General features: G+C 48.8%; 1 protein-coding gene across 1 annotated transcript in view; it reads left to right on the top strand.

Annotated features, from left to right (window-relative positions):
* Window positions 1–14,485, top strand: part of GLB1 (galactosidase beta 1) — a 79,738-nt gene extending 65,253 nt beyond the window's left edge. Inside the window, exon 16 of the mRNA XM_032409065.1 lies at window positions 13,853–14,485. Within this exon, the coding sequence (XP_032264956.1) occupies window positions 13,853–14,122 (270 nt within the window). The 3' untranslated portion in view covers window positions 14,123–14,485. The remainder of the gene's footprint in view (window positions 1–13,852) is intronic.
* The last annotated feature ends 521 nt before the right edge of the window (window positions 14,486–15,006 follow it).

The raw sequence follows: 15,006 nt of genomic DNA, 5'->3' as shown, positions 1-15,006 counted from the left end.
TTGTGGGAATGTAAAATGATACAAACACTTGGGAACACGGTTTGGGGTTTCTTCAAAGGTTAAACACGGACTGAAGAGTTCCACTTCTGGGTGTATACCTGAGAGAAATGAAAACCTATGTCTACCCAAAGACTTCTGTGCAAATATTCAGAGCAGCATAATTCATAATAACCCCAAACTGGATGTAATTCAAATGTCCATCAATTGATTAATGGGTAAATAAAATGTGGTATATCCATACAAAGGAATAGTGTCCCACAGTAAAACAGAACAGACTACTGATACATGCTACAATGTGGATGAATCTGAAAAACATGCTAAGCAAAAGAAGCCAGACATAAAAGACCACATGCTGTAGGATTCCATTTATATGGAATGTTCAGAAAAGGCAAATCTATAGAGAAGAAAAAGTAGGTTGATAGTTGTCTGGGGCTGATGGTGGGAATGGAGAGTGACTGCAAGTAGATATGGGGTTTCTTTTGGGGATGATGGAAATGTTCCAAAATTAAATCATGGTGATGGTTCCACGGTCTTCTTAAATTTATTGAAACTTGTTTCATGACCGAGCACATGGTGTATCTTGATGAACTTACCTCCAGAATTTTAAGCTGTGATATCCTCTCTCTTGCTACGTGTTTCTATCCCCCAAACTCTCATGCCCTCCAGCCTGCTCTTGGATCTTATTGATGACCTGAAACTCTCCCCCATTAAGGCCACAGTTCTTCCCTATCCAGTCTAGACATCACTACTAATATTTTTAAAAAGCCATCAATCCACTGGCCCCCTTGACCTTCCGCTCTGTCTCCTTGTTCATCCTCTATTTTGAGTGGGTCCACAATCGGCCTTTGCTCCTTCACCAGTGACTGAGCACTGCCAGGGGGCCTCTCCAGCGTGCTCATCAGGGCCCCTATCCCTTCACTCTCTCCAGCCTCTGGAGGCCCCCAACTTGCCCAGCAGTCTTTGGTCTCTTCCCCCTTCCCCAGCTGGTCTTTCTAACCTTCACCTCTCCCCTTAGACGCCGTACTCCTCCCCCACCCACTCACCCTCCTTGACTGCTATCAAGTGTAACTCCTTTGTTCCCCCAGCTTCCTGTCAGACTTATCTCGGCCTCTACCCTCACTTCCTGCCCAGTGGCCCTAGGAGGAAGTCTAAGCTCTGAATCCCCTCCCCACCTTCTTCCTCCAGGCCAGGATCCTGCTCTCGAACCTCCTGTCCTGCATCATGTCAGCCTTTCAGTCTCCTCTGCCAACTTCTGGGTTGCAGCCAAGAAGTGACATCTGGGGGCTCTAAGACCCCAAAACAAACTAAAACCCTCTCTGGACCTTCCCACTTTAGCCAGCAGGCTTGTTCTTCTTCCCTTGCTCCCTCCTTTCCTCCCCTCCCTCCTTGTCCCCTTTTCCCTCTTGGTGTCCTGCTGTGTCATATATCTCCTTTGTTCATGCTTTTTCACTCCCTCACTCTGCCCACCCAGCCATCACGTATTCATCTGTCAAGACCAGCCTTAACTCCTCTAAGAGGCCTTCCTAGACCCTTAGTCCAGCCCTCCCTTGAGCCCCCTCTGTGCCCCTCCTGGACTCATCACACTTTGGCTGGCACCTCGGTTTCACCCACTGGGTCATAAGCTGCAGAAGCGGCATTTTTTAAAAGTGCTCAGCTTCTTCACCATCCTGCTCACCTCCCGGGGCCTGGTTGCTCTGTAAATGCTCTAGGTGGAAGGGTGCCCAGGTGGCTGTGTTGCTGAGCTCCTCCACCCCTGGGCACCTTCCCCCCCACCAGGGAAGAAAGCAGGTGGGAGGAGTGGAGGCCCTCAGGCAGCCCTGTAGGTGATGAGGGGCTTTGCAGGGTGCTGTGGGTATAGGGCCAAGGCAGACGAGAAGACAAACCATTGCTCCCCAGGTGGTATCAGTTTCGTGCTTTAAGAGAAAGAACTTTCAGGAGATGTGAAGCAGAAAGAGAAGCTGTGCATGACAGGAACGATGAGAAGAGTGGGGTGACTCAGGTGGAAGCAGACCTGACAGACGGACAGCCCTTCCCCGGAGTCAGAGGGAGTTTTGTCAGGGAGGGAATTTTAAGTGGGAGAATGGTAGATGCAAAGGTGCAGACGTGGAAAAGCATGAGACATCTTTGGAAGTCAGAGAGGCTTCACCTTGGCCAGGTCATAAAGGTGTCACACCCGAGAGTGCCTGACCCAGGTGTGGTGCTCAGCACTTTGGACACACGACCTCTGTAATCACCAAAAGAGCAGGAGGAGTGCGATATCCTGTCATCAGCTCTAGTTTGCAGAGGAGCAGCTCAAGAGAGCTAAGGAACTTGCATGAGGAGCAGAAGTAGGTGGTAGTGCAGCTCGCTGACCCTCAAGTCCGTCCGACTTGCAGGCCCGCGGGGAAAGGCAGGCAGCAACGTACAGGGCCTGGAAGGCGAATGAGGAGACAGGGGCTCTGCACTAATCTTGTCAGTCTGATGGATGTTCCGCACCTTCACGTTTGGAAGGTACATAGACACGTGATATTTCCAAATGTGTCAGAAGGTTTGGAACCCCAAAAGCCCATAGAATGCATATGTCCCCTCAAACACTAGCACACAAATGGTCAAGTCGGCATTATCCAGAATTATCCAGAATCAGCCAGAAGGTGGAAAGCTCAAATGTCCATCCACTGGCATGAATAAACAAAATGTTTATTATATATAGTAATGGAAAATAAATTTGCCATAAAAAGAAATTAAGTAATCATATATGTTACAACATGGATGAACCTTGAAAGCATGTTAAGTGGAAGGACCCAATCACGAACCACACATGTGGAAGGTTCCATTTATATGAAATGTCCAGAATAGGCAAATCTGCAGACACAGAAAAATCAGTGGTAGCCTAGAGCAGGGAAGGAGGGGGGTGGGGAGGGAGGATGGGGAGTGCAGGGTTTCCGTTTGGAGTGATGAAAGTATTCTAAAATTGATTGTGGTGATGGTTGCATAGCTCTGTAGTGTTCTCACAGCCACTGAATTGTATCCTCAAGATGAGTGAATTGTATGGAGTGTGAAGTATATCTCAATAAAGCAGACACGAAGGCCCATCTATGGGATTTGTGGACCTGGGTTACGTGGGTCCGAAGGTCGCACATACACTTAAGACAGTGCATACTGTTCATACTGTTTTCTTTTCTTTTCTTTTTTAAGATTTTATTTGAGAGAGAGACAACACGAGCAGGGGGAGCAGCAGAGGGAGAGGGAGATGCAGACTCCCCACTGAGCAGGGAGCCCAATAATGACGCAGGGCTCAATCCCAGGACCCCGGGATCATGACCTGGGCTGAAGGCAGACGCTTAACCTACTGAGCCACCCAGGTGCCCCTCTGTTTTCTGTTATTTTCTGGTGAACAGTTGTCCCTCTTACTGAGGACAGTCCCAGGCCAGCTTCTGAGGTTCTGAAAGATCAACAGATGCAGAACAAATAGAACCCACCCCACAGACCACTGAGTTCTGGCTTTTGGGAGAATGAGCACTTTGGCAGGTGTGGGGGTGGGGGTAGGGGTGGACCGAATGACACGTGAAGCCGGAGCCATTCCTAGGACCCTGCCTCTGGACACGCTAACCCTCTGCCGCCCTCCTCCATCAGGGAGGCCCTGTCCCAGCCTCTGGGCTTGTGCTCTTCAGTTGATATGAAGAAACTGCCTTGATTTAGTGAACAAAGTCACTGATAAGGGCGATTTAAAAAAAATCACTTCTGGTTAGGTTGTGGCTTTCTGGTTAAATGCCCAACCATCAAACTGGGATTACAGTGGGAAGTGGTCAGGCATGTTTTGCTCTTTGCAGGAGACACAGGCCAGTGTTTGGGCTGCACAGAACTCTTATCTGACCACAAGCTCCCTAAGATAGGCGGTGTGCTGGCTGTGTCACGTGTGCTGTACTTCAGGTGTCCTGCTCGGCCACCACAGCGCCTCTGTGCTCCTTCTCTCTCCGCCATATGCTGTGCCCAAGTCCCGTGGCCATATCCGCCACAGCCTTCCTGCATGTATTATCCTCTCGGGGCAGCTTTGGGTGCCGGACAGAGCATGAGGATGAGAGCGGTGGAGTCGTGTCCCACTTTCCTCGGCCAGAATTATGCTTTGAAAGCTAAGAATCCAAATAGAATACTGACTAAAAGTAATTTTATTTTTTAAAGGCAAGTATTCCCTCTTTCAAGATGTAAAAAATCATGAAATAAAAGAATTTCTAACAAAGGGCTGACAGGGTGCCTGGGTGGCTCAGTCGGTTAAGCGTCTGCCTTCGGCTCAGGTCACGATCCCAGAGTCCTGGGATCGAGCCCCGCGTTGGGCTCCCTGCTCTGCGGGGAGTCTGCATCTCCCTCTCCCTCTGCCGTTCCCCCTGCTTGTGCTCTCTCTCTCTCTCTCTCTCTCAAATAAAATCTTAAAAAAAAAAAAAAAAAAAAGGCTGACAAGAATCCCTTCATATATTTAAATTATTTCTGCATCTTGTTTTTTGAAATTTCTAATACCCTCATCATTTGGTCTTTCTGGTGCCAGTGGGACCTGATCACCAGAAACACCAAGTGATCAAAGGATTGGAACTTTCAGCTCCACCCCCCAACCTCTGACTTCTTGGGGTAGGGATTGGGGGCTGGAGATGGAGCTCTGTAAAAACTCTAGAACTTTTGGTGAGTGAACACATCCAGGTGCTGGAAGATACACCTGGTGAGGGCAAATGTAAGTAAAATGTTTTCCTGTGTTCTGTGCACCATTCTAGCAAATTATGAGCCTGAGGAAGAGGTTATAGGAACCCCTAATTTGTAGCTGGTAGTTCAGAAGTGTGGGTCAGAGCCCTTTTAACTTACGGGATCTGACCCCTGCTCCAGGTAGGTTATGTCATAATTGAATTGTTGGACATGCAGCTGGTGTCCAGAGAATTGGAGAATTCGTTGGTGTCACAGAAAACATCCTAGAAGGAACCAGGAAGGGAGTGATAGAAAGTGCAGTTGGAAAGGTGATTTCATGGCCTCATATATCAAGGAATTTGGATATTATCTTGAGACCTTTGTAGAACTAGGGGCAATTTTAAGCATCAAAGTGATATGATCAAATATGGCAACAGTGTGTAGGAAGTACCAGAAACTATGAAGTACTTGGTGACTGGTATTCAGCATGTGAGCAAGATAGGCAAGGGCACTGCTACTGGGGAAGACATCATAATTAAATGCTATAATTTCAGATAGTGATAACAATTAGGAAGAAAGTAAATGTGATGATGTGATCTAAAGTGAGGTATAGGGGTGAAGATGTTGCTATCTTATATGGCATAATAGTTATCTATTGCTCTGTAACAAATTTTACCCTAAAATTTAGTGGCTTAAAACTATGATAAGCATTTATTAGGCTCACAGTTTCTGTGGGTCTGGAATTTGGGACCACCTTGGCCTGGTGGTTTTGGATCAGGGTCTCTCATGAAGTCAAGCTATCAGCCAGGGCTACATCTGAAGGCTTGACTGGCTCAGGAGGACCCACTTCCAAGGTGGCTCACTCCCATGGCTGCCAGGTTGGGGCTGGCTGTTGGCAGGAGGTCTCAGTTCTTCCCCACACAGGCCTCTCCATAGATTGCTTGAGTGTCCTCATGACATGGTGACTAGCTTTCCCCAGAGGGAGAGATCTAGGAAAGAGAGAGCCAGGCTGAAACTAGCCTTGGAAGTCACATAGCCTTCATCACATTCAGTTAGTTAAAAGAGAGTCATTGAGTCCAGTCCCCGTTCTTGGGATAGGAATTAGATTCTGCCTTTTGAAGGGAGAAGTGTTAAGAATGTATGAACATATTTTGAAGCCACCACGTAAGGAGTGGTCAAGGGTGCCTCTAGGAGAAGATAGCCATTGAGACCTGGAGGATGAGACTGAGTCATCCCTGTGAGAAGCCAGAGGAAGAATGTTCTGGAGCCAGAAAGCAGCGAGTGGGAAGGCCCAGAGAGAAAGATCCTGTGAGCAAGGGGAAAGTGTGGGAGATGAGGAGTTGGCATGGGCGTTGGCCAAGTCGGGGGGGGGAGATTTTGGCTTCTCCTCACTCTGGTGGTGGTATTAAGCAGAGAGTCAAAGAGCTGACTGGCTTTGAAAGCTCCCTTCTCAGTGGGAATGGATTAGAGGAGGTCGAGGCTTGATGCGGGAAGTCCTAATGGGAAGCTAGTATAGCAATCCTACAAGAAACTGTGGGCGTGGGTGCTGGTGAAGAGAAGTGCAAGATTCATACTGAAAAGAAAAGGCAAGGTTTGCTGAAGGAGCCTGAATGGTGTTCAAGAGAAGGTAGTCAAGGAGGACGCCAGAGTTTGAGGCCCGTGTAATGGGAGGGGTGGGTGTGGTTAGTTTCTGAGGTGGGAAGGCTGGAGCAGGGCAGGCGGGGTGCTGGCGGGGATCAGAAGCTCTGTTTTAGACATGTTCAGCCTCAAGTATTTACTAATCATCTAATCTCCAAGAGGAAGTGGCCATCAAGTCTGAAACATAGCAAAAATAAATAAATAAGTAAAGCTACATTCAATACAATGAAATCATGTTCTCCATGTTACCAGACCTAATAGCCATCTTATATAAGACCTGTGGGTCTTGAGTCTATACATAGAAGTCTGTACAAATCGGGAGGTGGGCTGCAAGCAAAGGTATATATTCAGGGGCGCCTGGGTGACTCATTTGGTTAAGCATCAGACTCTTGATTTTGGCCTAGGTCATGATCCAGGGTCATGAGATCAAGCCCCACGCTCAGCACAGTCTGCTTGCGATTCTTTCTCTCCCTCTACCCCTCCCCCCCAGCCCTTGCTCTCTCTAAATAAATAAATACAATCTCTAAAACAAAAGGTATCTATTCATATATTCAGTGCTTGTAATGGGAATGCAGAGGTGGGGTACCTGTCCCACATTTGAAGCTTCTGGGAAAGGCCTCAGTCGGTAGAACTAACTCTGGAGTGGAGGGCCATGGGCAGGAACTCCCTTCTGCCCCCACATTCCTCTGAAGCTGCTCTTGCCAACACCACCTGTTGACACGTCCCCCAGGTAGTTCTCAAGCGGTGTCTTACTTGACATCTTGGCAATAACGTCTGACATGAGGAACCGCTCCCTCCCTGGAAACTCTTCTCCTGACTTCTGTGCGAAATTCCTCCAGGGTTTCCTTCCTCCTCTTTCTTCCTTCTCAGGCTTCTCTTTCAGCTCCCATGCTGCAGTCCTCAGGACTTGATCCTGGGCCCCTTTCTAACACTTCCAAGGGATGTCGTCCTCACAGATGTGCCGGCAACACCCCAATTCCCAGCTCCAACCCAGCATTCTTGAGGACCCAGAGAACCATATCCAACCACCAGTGTTGGCCTGCCGTTAGGACTCTGCCAGGCACCTCCAGCCTGCTACGAATAAAACACACCTCTTCCTCCTCATTAGCCCTGACATCTGCTCTTCTGCTGGAGAAGTGGTCCAGGGAGAAGGAATGAAGCTGGGACTTCAGTGTAGCAGTGGGGGTGGGGGCGAGGGTCCTACTGTGGGAAATTCCCCTAGCAGCTGCATTTATTGAGCGCTTACTGCATGTCACTGGGCTGAGTGCTCATGTGTGTCGTCCCACTTAGTCATTTAGAACAACCCTGAGAGGGGCATAAATACTGCTAGGCAGCCCTGACAGGATCTGGTGACTGATTAGTAAAAGAGGAACTGAATACTAGAAAATGACTCTGTTTTTAAATTGGATTTATAAACATTATTTCCTTTACTGAAAAGTAGCATGTTAATGCACCTTGATGTGTATCAGTTAGCTTTTGCCGTATAACAAAGCATCAGACCTTAGTGGTTTAAAGGAATGACAGTTCATTCAGCTTGTCATTTTGAGTATTGGCAAACTGGGCAGTTCTGCTGGTCTCAGCCGGCCATGCCCTTCTGGTCAGCGAGGAGGCTGTGCTCCCGGATGTTAGCTGTCTGTCCACTGAGGTGACCGAGGAGATTGGGCCATGTCTCTCTCATCATCCAGCAAGCTATCCCAGACTTGTTCATGTGGTGACCAGCAGTGTTCAGAGGAAGAATGCCGATGTACAAGGCTTCTTAAGGCCCAAGTCAGAAATCACAAGTCATTTCTTCCATGTTCTTCGGCCAGAGCAAGGCACGAGACCAGCCAGATTCGCAGGAGGGAGGAACAGATTCTGTCTCTTGATAGGGTGAGCTGCAGAGAACTGGGACCATTTCTGCAACCTGCCCCAAGTCTTAGCCCTGTTGACCCTACTTTCATTCTGAATCTGATAATGCTTTTTAAGCTTTTTGGGCCTGATTTACAGTTATTTTTACCCCCTACAAAGTCTACTATTTCCATCTAATTCATTGTTTCCCAGTCACAAGTCCTGTGAGCTTGGAAACTAGATAATCAAACTTCTTTCCACGAATAGATATTAATTTGGCACCCAAGTGGGGTGCCCGGCTGGCTCAGTCCATAGAGCATGCAACTCTTGATCTCGGGGGTCATGAGTTCAAGCCCCACATTGGGCTTAGAGCTTACTTTTAAAAAAATAAATTTAAATATGTTTAAAATTTTAGTAACAAACTTGTGAGAATTACGTGTAAACAGGAGTAAAGAGGCTCTGAGTTGAAGGGGGGATCTCCTGCAATTTTGGGTGTATGTTATTTTGTAACAAATATACAGCAGTTTTTACTCAGCAGGTTCGTAGCTTTGTTCCAGATATGCGAGGCCCCGTGATGCCCATTGTTAGGTGAGCTGCTATTAAAAAGGTCAAGCAGTGCTGGAACTTTGGGGGCTAAGAAGGAAAGGAATTTATGTGTGGGGTTGTAAAAAAAAAGGAAAAAGTGATTCATCTTTTATGCTAATATTTTTTCGTGGCTTTAATTCTAGTTGTGTCTATCATAAAATACAGGGAGATCATAGAGTTCTGTATTGCTCCAAGACCAAGGAAGAAGCAGGGAGTGTGGTTTGCATCAGCTGCAGACCCTTTTGGGTCTAAAGGAAGCAGAGAATCCATTTTCTCCCGTGCACTGCTGTGCAGTGAGATCTCTTTACCATTTTATCTAAGCAAGCCCCTCACTATTTTACCTTTTTTAAAAAATTTCTTTTTCTTTTCTTTCTCCCAAAGTAACATCACAATTACTCATTAATTGTGTGTGGTGAGAGCCTTTTAACCTTGAGAAATGGACCTTGGTCTGTCCCACTCTTAAGTCCTCCAGGTGTCTCCATGACTTCTTTCAGAGATTGACCGAGTCAGTGTGTTCAACCGGAGTTTGTTGTCTTTGAAGGAACACTGGAGCACATTTGAAAATTTTTAAATTGTGACTTAAAACAGCATTGAAATTTTTGCTTTAAGTTCGAGGATTGTACTTATCTAGAGAATTTAAAACAGACACACATTTGTCTGATTAACAAAGAAGGTCACATATTTCCTGGAACCTAACATTTATTGGAACTATTATCACCTTGGTGATAATAGAGTGGGGAGTCTGCCAGGGGTCAAGCCATGGTCAGAGAAAGTCAGACTTTGTCATGGAACTATTTTAGCTGGGAGAGCCCCCACAAAGTCCCAGAAGCCATTGGTGTTCACTCTAGAAATGCTGGGCCCCAGTGGGGCTCACTGTATTAAGAGTGAGTCTACTTTTACTAACATGTGCATACTTTCCTCCTGCCCCCAATAATTTCAGCATCACTTTTTAAAGAGAAACAATAGTCAGTGTGTGTATTTTTAAATAGAATTTTTAAAAATTTGACTTTTTAAAAAAAAAGATTCTATTTATTTGACTGAGAGAGAGAGAGTGCACAAGCAGGGGGGAGGGGCAGAGGGAGAGGGAGAAGCAGACTCCCCACGGATCAGGGAGCCCGATGGAGGGCTTGATCCCAGGACCCTGGAATCATGACCTGAGCCGAAGGCAGCCACTTAACCAACTGAGCCACCCAGGTGCTCCTAAAATTTGGGTCTTTTAAAGTAATTTTTTACAACTAAAAAAATCACAGCGCTAATCAAGGAGCAATGCAAATATTTTATTTTTCTTCCCAGAGAACAGGATTCTCTAAAACTGTTAAGTTGGGAGCAGAGGAGCCTGGAATATTCTTTCAGTTGGACTTCATGTCACCCGTTCGTAGAATCTGTCCTCAGGCAGAAGTATCAGCCAGTCTTCCCTGACGGGTGCTGCTAGGTATAAACTATCACTGCGCTGAGCACGGAGAGTCCCTCCCATTGTGAGCAAGATGGACCAAGTTTTCTCCTTCATAGAATCTATGCTGGAAATAGCTGATAAGCCAATGACCAAACAAATGATACAAAGATCAAACAATGACAATAACTAGAAGAGAAAGAAGAGCCTGAGGGGGTAGTGTGTGACCTGGACTGGAAGGCCCAGGATTGAGGATGTCCACGGCTCCTGTCCCTGAGGTGCTGGTGGGGTTGAGATCTCTGCGATCAGAAGGCTCGGGATCTGGGAGAACAGCCCTTCAGGTGGCGGGAACAGTTACTACACAGGGGAGACGAGCTTGGTGTGTCCAGGTGACGGGGAAAAGTCCAGTGGGGATCTGAGTGGGCAGGTGGGGAGAGAGTGGTGCAGACCGGGCGGGGAGGAAGCAGGCACCGGTCGCCTGGGGCCCTTGGGGAGGAGGTCGGAGGCAAGAACGCCCCCAAATCATCTGATTTTCATTTTGCTGCTGGGCGAGCCTCGGTTCTAGAGTTAATGAAGGGCGTCGGGGGACCTGTGAGGAGGCTGCAGGAGTCTGAGACAGCATCGATTATGACTTTCTCTAGAAGACGGCTGTGAGGGCCAAGAGAAGCAGAGACATTGTGGTCTGACAACGAGATGCCAGGCACCTCACCATTCCGCCGCTGTGCTAGCCACACGCGGCTGTTCAGGTTTAAATGCGAATTAATGAAAAGCAAAAATTCAGTTCCTCCTCACAGTAGCCACATTTCGAGCCCTCAGTAGCCATTGCCAAGTTGCTGCTGTGTTGGGGCAGTGTGGAACATTCCATCATTGCAGAGAGTTCCGTTCAACCGGGTGCTTCAGAGCTAGGGGCCTGTGACCCATTCTTTCCAAATTCCTTGTTTGTTCTTTCCAAATGCTTTATTCCTGTCCTGGAAGGGCATCTAGGCCACCTTAAACTTCATTTAATGCCCATTCTGTTAGGAGCTGAGAGTGGAGGGACATTTTGTCCTGAAGAAGTTCACAGCTTTCCAGAATTAACCAAGGCCACCGAAGGTATAACCCTGGGTTCGGGGAAAGTTAGAGGGGATGGGCAAGGCACGATGCCCACATACTGGGGCATCATCTGGGTGGGCCAGGAGGCAGAGTTCGTATGGGAGTGGATCATTTGGGGGAGAAAAGAATAACTGGACTAGATCATGCTGTGTCCAGAATTAAGGTAGCAATTAGGAGAAAAATCCTATCAACTTTGATCAGCAACCAGGAGCGAAAATTTGGGATCTTGTCTGTCTGTCAGTGCAGTCTGTGGAGATATGAGTATTCCCTAGAAGGAGTGAGACCTCACACGAATGTGGGATGAGCCAGGAAAGTGAAAGTTGGAGAGGGGCCAGGGAATCAAAGGCAGACACACTAAGATCCCTGCCAAGCTGGTCAAGCTGGCCCCGGGGCCCCTCAGAAGCAAGTCTAGCTGCCAGAGTAGTACTTTGGGGAGCTCACAAGGAGGTCTTTGGGACTATTGCTCAGGGAGGCTACTGCACGATTGGTTGGCAGGGCAGCATTTAGGAAGATGAGCCGGACACGGAGCAGAGGAGCGAGGACAGGCTGAACCTGTAGGTGCTCCTGTGGTTCTGTCAGCCGTGTGTCTGAGATAACCCCCCCAGGAGCAGTGGCCTCCGCTTCCCTTCCACATGCCCAGTCTCAAACAGGGTCCTCTTTTGACCAACTCTAACCCAAAACCCTCTGGCAAAGGGGATTCAGGGAAACGGTTCCCAGCTTTCCAGATGGACATGCCCAATTCAGCACAAGGGATGTGAGGGACGGTCCCTTGGATCCTCATGAAAGGGAATTTCAGGCGAGAGGGGATCAGGCCTCCACTTCGTCTACCTGGTCATTGGGTTGGGAGTGGGCGTTGCTTTGGTCAGGACACCTGTGAAGCCCGGGGCGCTCATAGCCCTCCCGCTGCTCTCCCTCTGAACCTGTCTCCCCCTCAGCCTCGAAAGTGAAGTGCTGCCCTTCTCTACTACTGCAAAAACAAGGCCCCGGCAGATCTTCAGCTGATAAGGACCTGGTAAAGCTGTCATTGCCCATGCCCGGGAGGAAGGATCGAGACAGCATATCCCGTGGTAAAAACAAGAGTAAAATAGTTCTGAGAACCATGAAACTGTCATCCTTTCTCTAAATGACTTAATTCAACAGACAGATGGTTTTCAATCACTGGCCTCCTTTGTAGGCATGTGAGCGCCATGATCTTTTTTGTTAGTGTGAGAAGCCTGATGCTCCCTGGGCTCTGTCCCCAGCGCCAGCCACCGTGCTGACCGCCAGCCAGCGCTGCTTCCTCCACCGTCCCCAGTCACCTGCCTGACATCCGGCAGCCAGGAAGTAGCAGGACTAAGATGGGAACCCGGGGAGGAAATCCAGAGGGAGGGAGAATAAAGGGGACACCTGGAGGCTGAAAAATACCCAAAGTGAGCAGCTGAGTCACTCTAGGTGAGCGGCTGCAGCTGGGTCATGAAGCGTGCAGGAGTCAGGGCTCAGCAGGTGACCCCAGGGCTGAGGTATCCAGGGTGTCCATATCCAGGGCGGCCACTGTGGATAGCAATTTCTTTACTTCTCCCTCCTTCCCTTCTCCCTTTATTCCTTCCTTCCTTCATCTCCCGTATATTCATTCTGTGTGTGTTTGTGTATGTGTGTGTGTGTGTGTTTGTGTGTGTGTGTGTGTGTGTGTGTGTGTGATCTCCCCTCCTCCCCGCCTTTCTTTGTAATAGAATGTTCCACTTACTCAGCCACGTGTTAAGTCCTCCCCTGTGAGCAACCCCTAGGCCAGGCAGGGGGGCTGTGTAGACACACCCAAACATGGTCCCTATTCTTTAGGCATTTCTCTCCTCTCAGTTTTAATATTTTTTTTTTTTAAGATTTTATTTATTTATCAGAGAGAGAGAGAGACAGAGGCACGTAGAGGGAGAAGCAAGGCTCCTTGCTCAGCAAGGGGACTCGATGTGGGACTTGATCCCAGGACCCTGGGATCATGACCTGAGCCGAAGGCAGACGCTTAACCGACTGAGCCACCCAGGCGTCCCTCTTCTCTCAGTTTTATAGGGAAGGGAACTTCTACTCACAGAAATGGTCTTTGCAGCATGTGGGATCACGTCTGCTCCTGGGAGCAAGTGTGGCCTTCCCACCATGTTTGAGGATGGCTCCTGGGGCCTGGGTTCCCAAGCTGCTGCAGACCTTGTGTTCATCCCATGCATGCAGACGACATGGTTGAGCCCTGCCTCTGGGAGGGGGAGCGAAGAACTAGAGCTCATCTCCTTGGGGCACAGCTCAGCAGTTCTTCTCTGTGGACAGAGAAGTCAGGGAGGGCCTGGCATATGGAGGCAGCAGTCCCCCGGGACCCGGGACAACATTCCGAAACCCGGCGAAACTGCCACAGTGCTGTCCGGTACTGTCCAATACCGACCAGGCAGAAGCACCAAACGTGTATTGTCCTGAAGCAGGAACGGGTGTCTGGGGCAACGTTTTGTTTTTCCTGCCCTCCAGCCCCGGCCCGACTCAGCCAGTCATCTCAGCAGGGTGTGGGAGCTGAGGCTGGTGTGGGCCTGGGGCTCGAGCACATCTTCGTGAGGGCGCTTCCTGTCTCTGCCGCTGCTGGCCCCAAGCGCCAGACCCCCCCAGTGCTGTCGGTGCAGCCGGGCTTGATGGTTTTCTCTCTCTCTCTCTCTCTCTCTCCAGGGTCAGGTATGGATTAATGGCTTTAACCTCGGGCGATACTGGCCAGCGCGGGGCCCCCAGATAACTCTGTTTGTGCCACGGCACATCCTGGTGACCTCAGCCCCAAACACCATCATGGTGCTGGAACTGGAGCACGCGCCCTGTGGCGACAACGGCCCGGAGCTGTGCACTGTGGAGTTTGTGGACAGGCCAGTTATCAGTGCCACCCCGACCCCCAGTCATCCCCCTCTAGACCTGCCTTATCAACACTGGGGACTGGACTATGTCTGATAGCTAACCACTGTGACCCTTTGGAGTTTCTTCGGCCTTACACATACCTCACATACCCCCGGGTAATGCCAACATTCACTGAAAAGTTCGATTGGAAAATAGATCTAGCATGTGCATTTTCTCCGGAGGTTTCCGGGCAGCCTCGTGGTGCCCAGCCCTCCACCGGCAGGGACCACCGTGAATGTGTGATGAGCCTGGTGGCACAGGAAGGCACGATGCATCTGCCCGGATGGAATGAAAGCTTTAAAGGTGTTCCTGATTTTTATTTCAGAGGAATCATGTTATCTTTTTGTGAAATAAAATTTGTATTCAAGTGATGTTACTGTTTTTCATGTTGAGTGGGTATTAAATTATAAGTTCTGATTTAAATCATAACTAGACTTGAGTGGGTCGAATAAGCCACTTCACTAACTTGCGGTTCAAAGGAATGGAAAATCATCTTGGTTTGATCTAGTGGACTACTGCTTCTCTGATCCTCATTTGACTTCCTTTTGTGTTTCTGTGATGTCTATTAGGTGGCCCATAAATGCGATTCAAAACCATTATGCAAACCACCTAAATGATCAGCCATGGAGAGTGTACATAACGTGGCACCTCTGCACGGCGGGATGCCACGTAACCACGAAAATGCTGGTGTAGATCTGTAGATGAAAACACTTTCGTGATCTGCTATGTGAAAAAAACAGATTACCTTAAATTTGGTCCCGTTTGGTGTGTTTAGATATCAGAACTGCACGTATCCACGCAGCACAGGCCTGAACGCACGTCGGTGGACACGCATACACGTGGGTGTGTGTGCATACACGGATACACGGGGACGCGGCATCGCAGAATATGCGTGTCCTGCCATGGGGCCGTAGCTCTCATTTGTTGAGCACTTGTCC

This window comes from Phoca vitulina, unplaced genomic scaffold (genome assembly GCF_004348235.1).
Source record: "Phoca vitulina isolate PV1807 unplaced genomic scaffold, GSC_HSeal_1.0 scaffold10, whole genome shotgun sequence".
In the NCBI taxonomy this organism is placed as follows: Eukaryota; Metazoa; Chordata; class Mammalia; order Carnivora; family Phocidae; genus Phoca; species Phoca vitulina.
The sequence above is the reverse complement of the archived record's forward strand: the minus strand, read 5'-3'. Positions and strand labels throughout refer to the sequence as shown.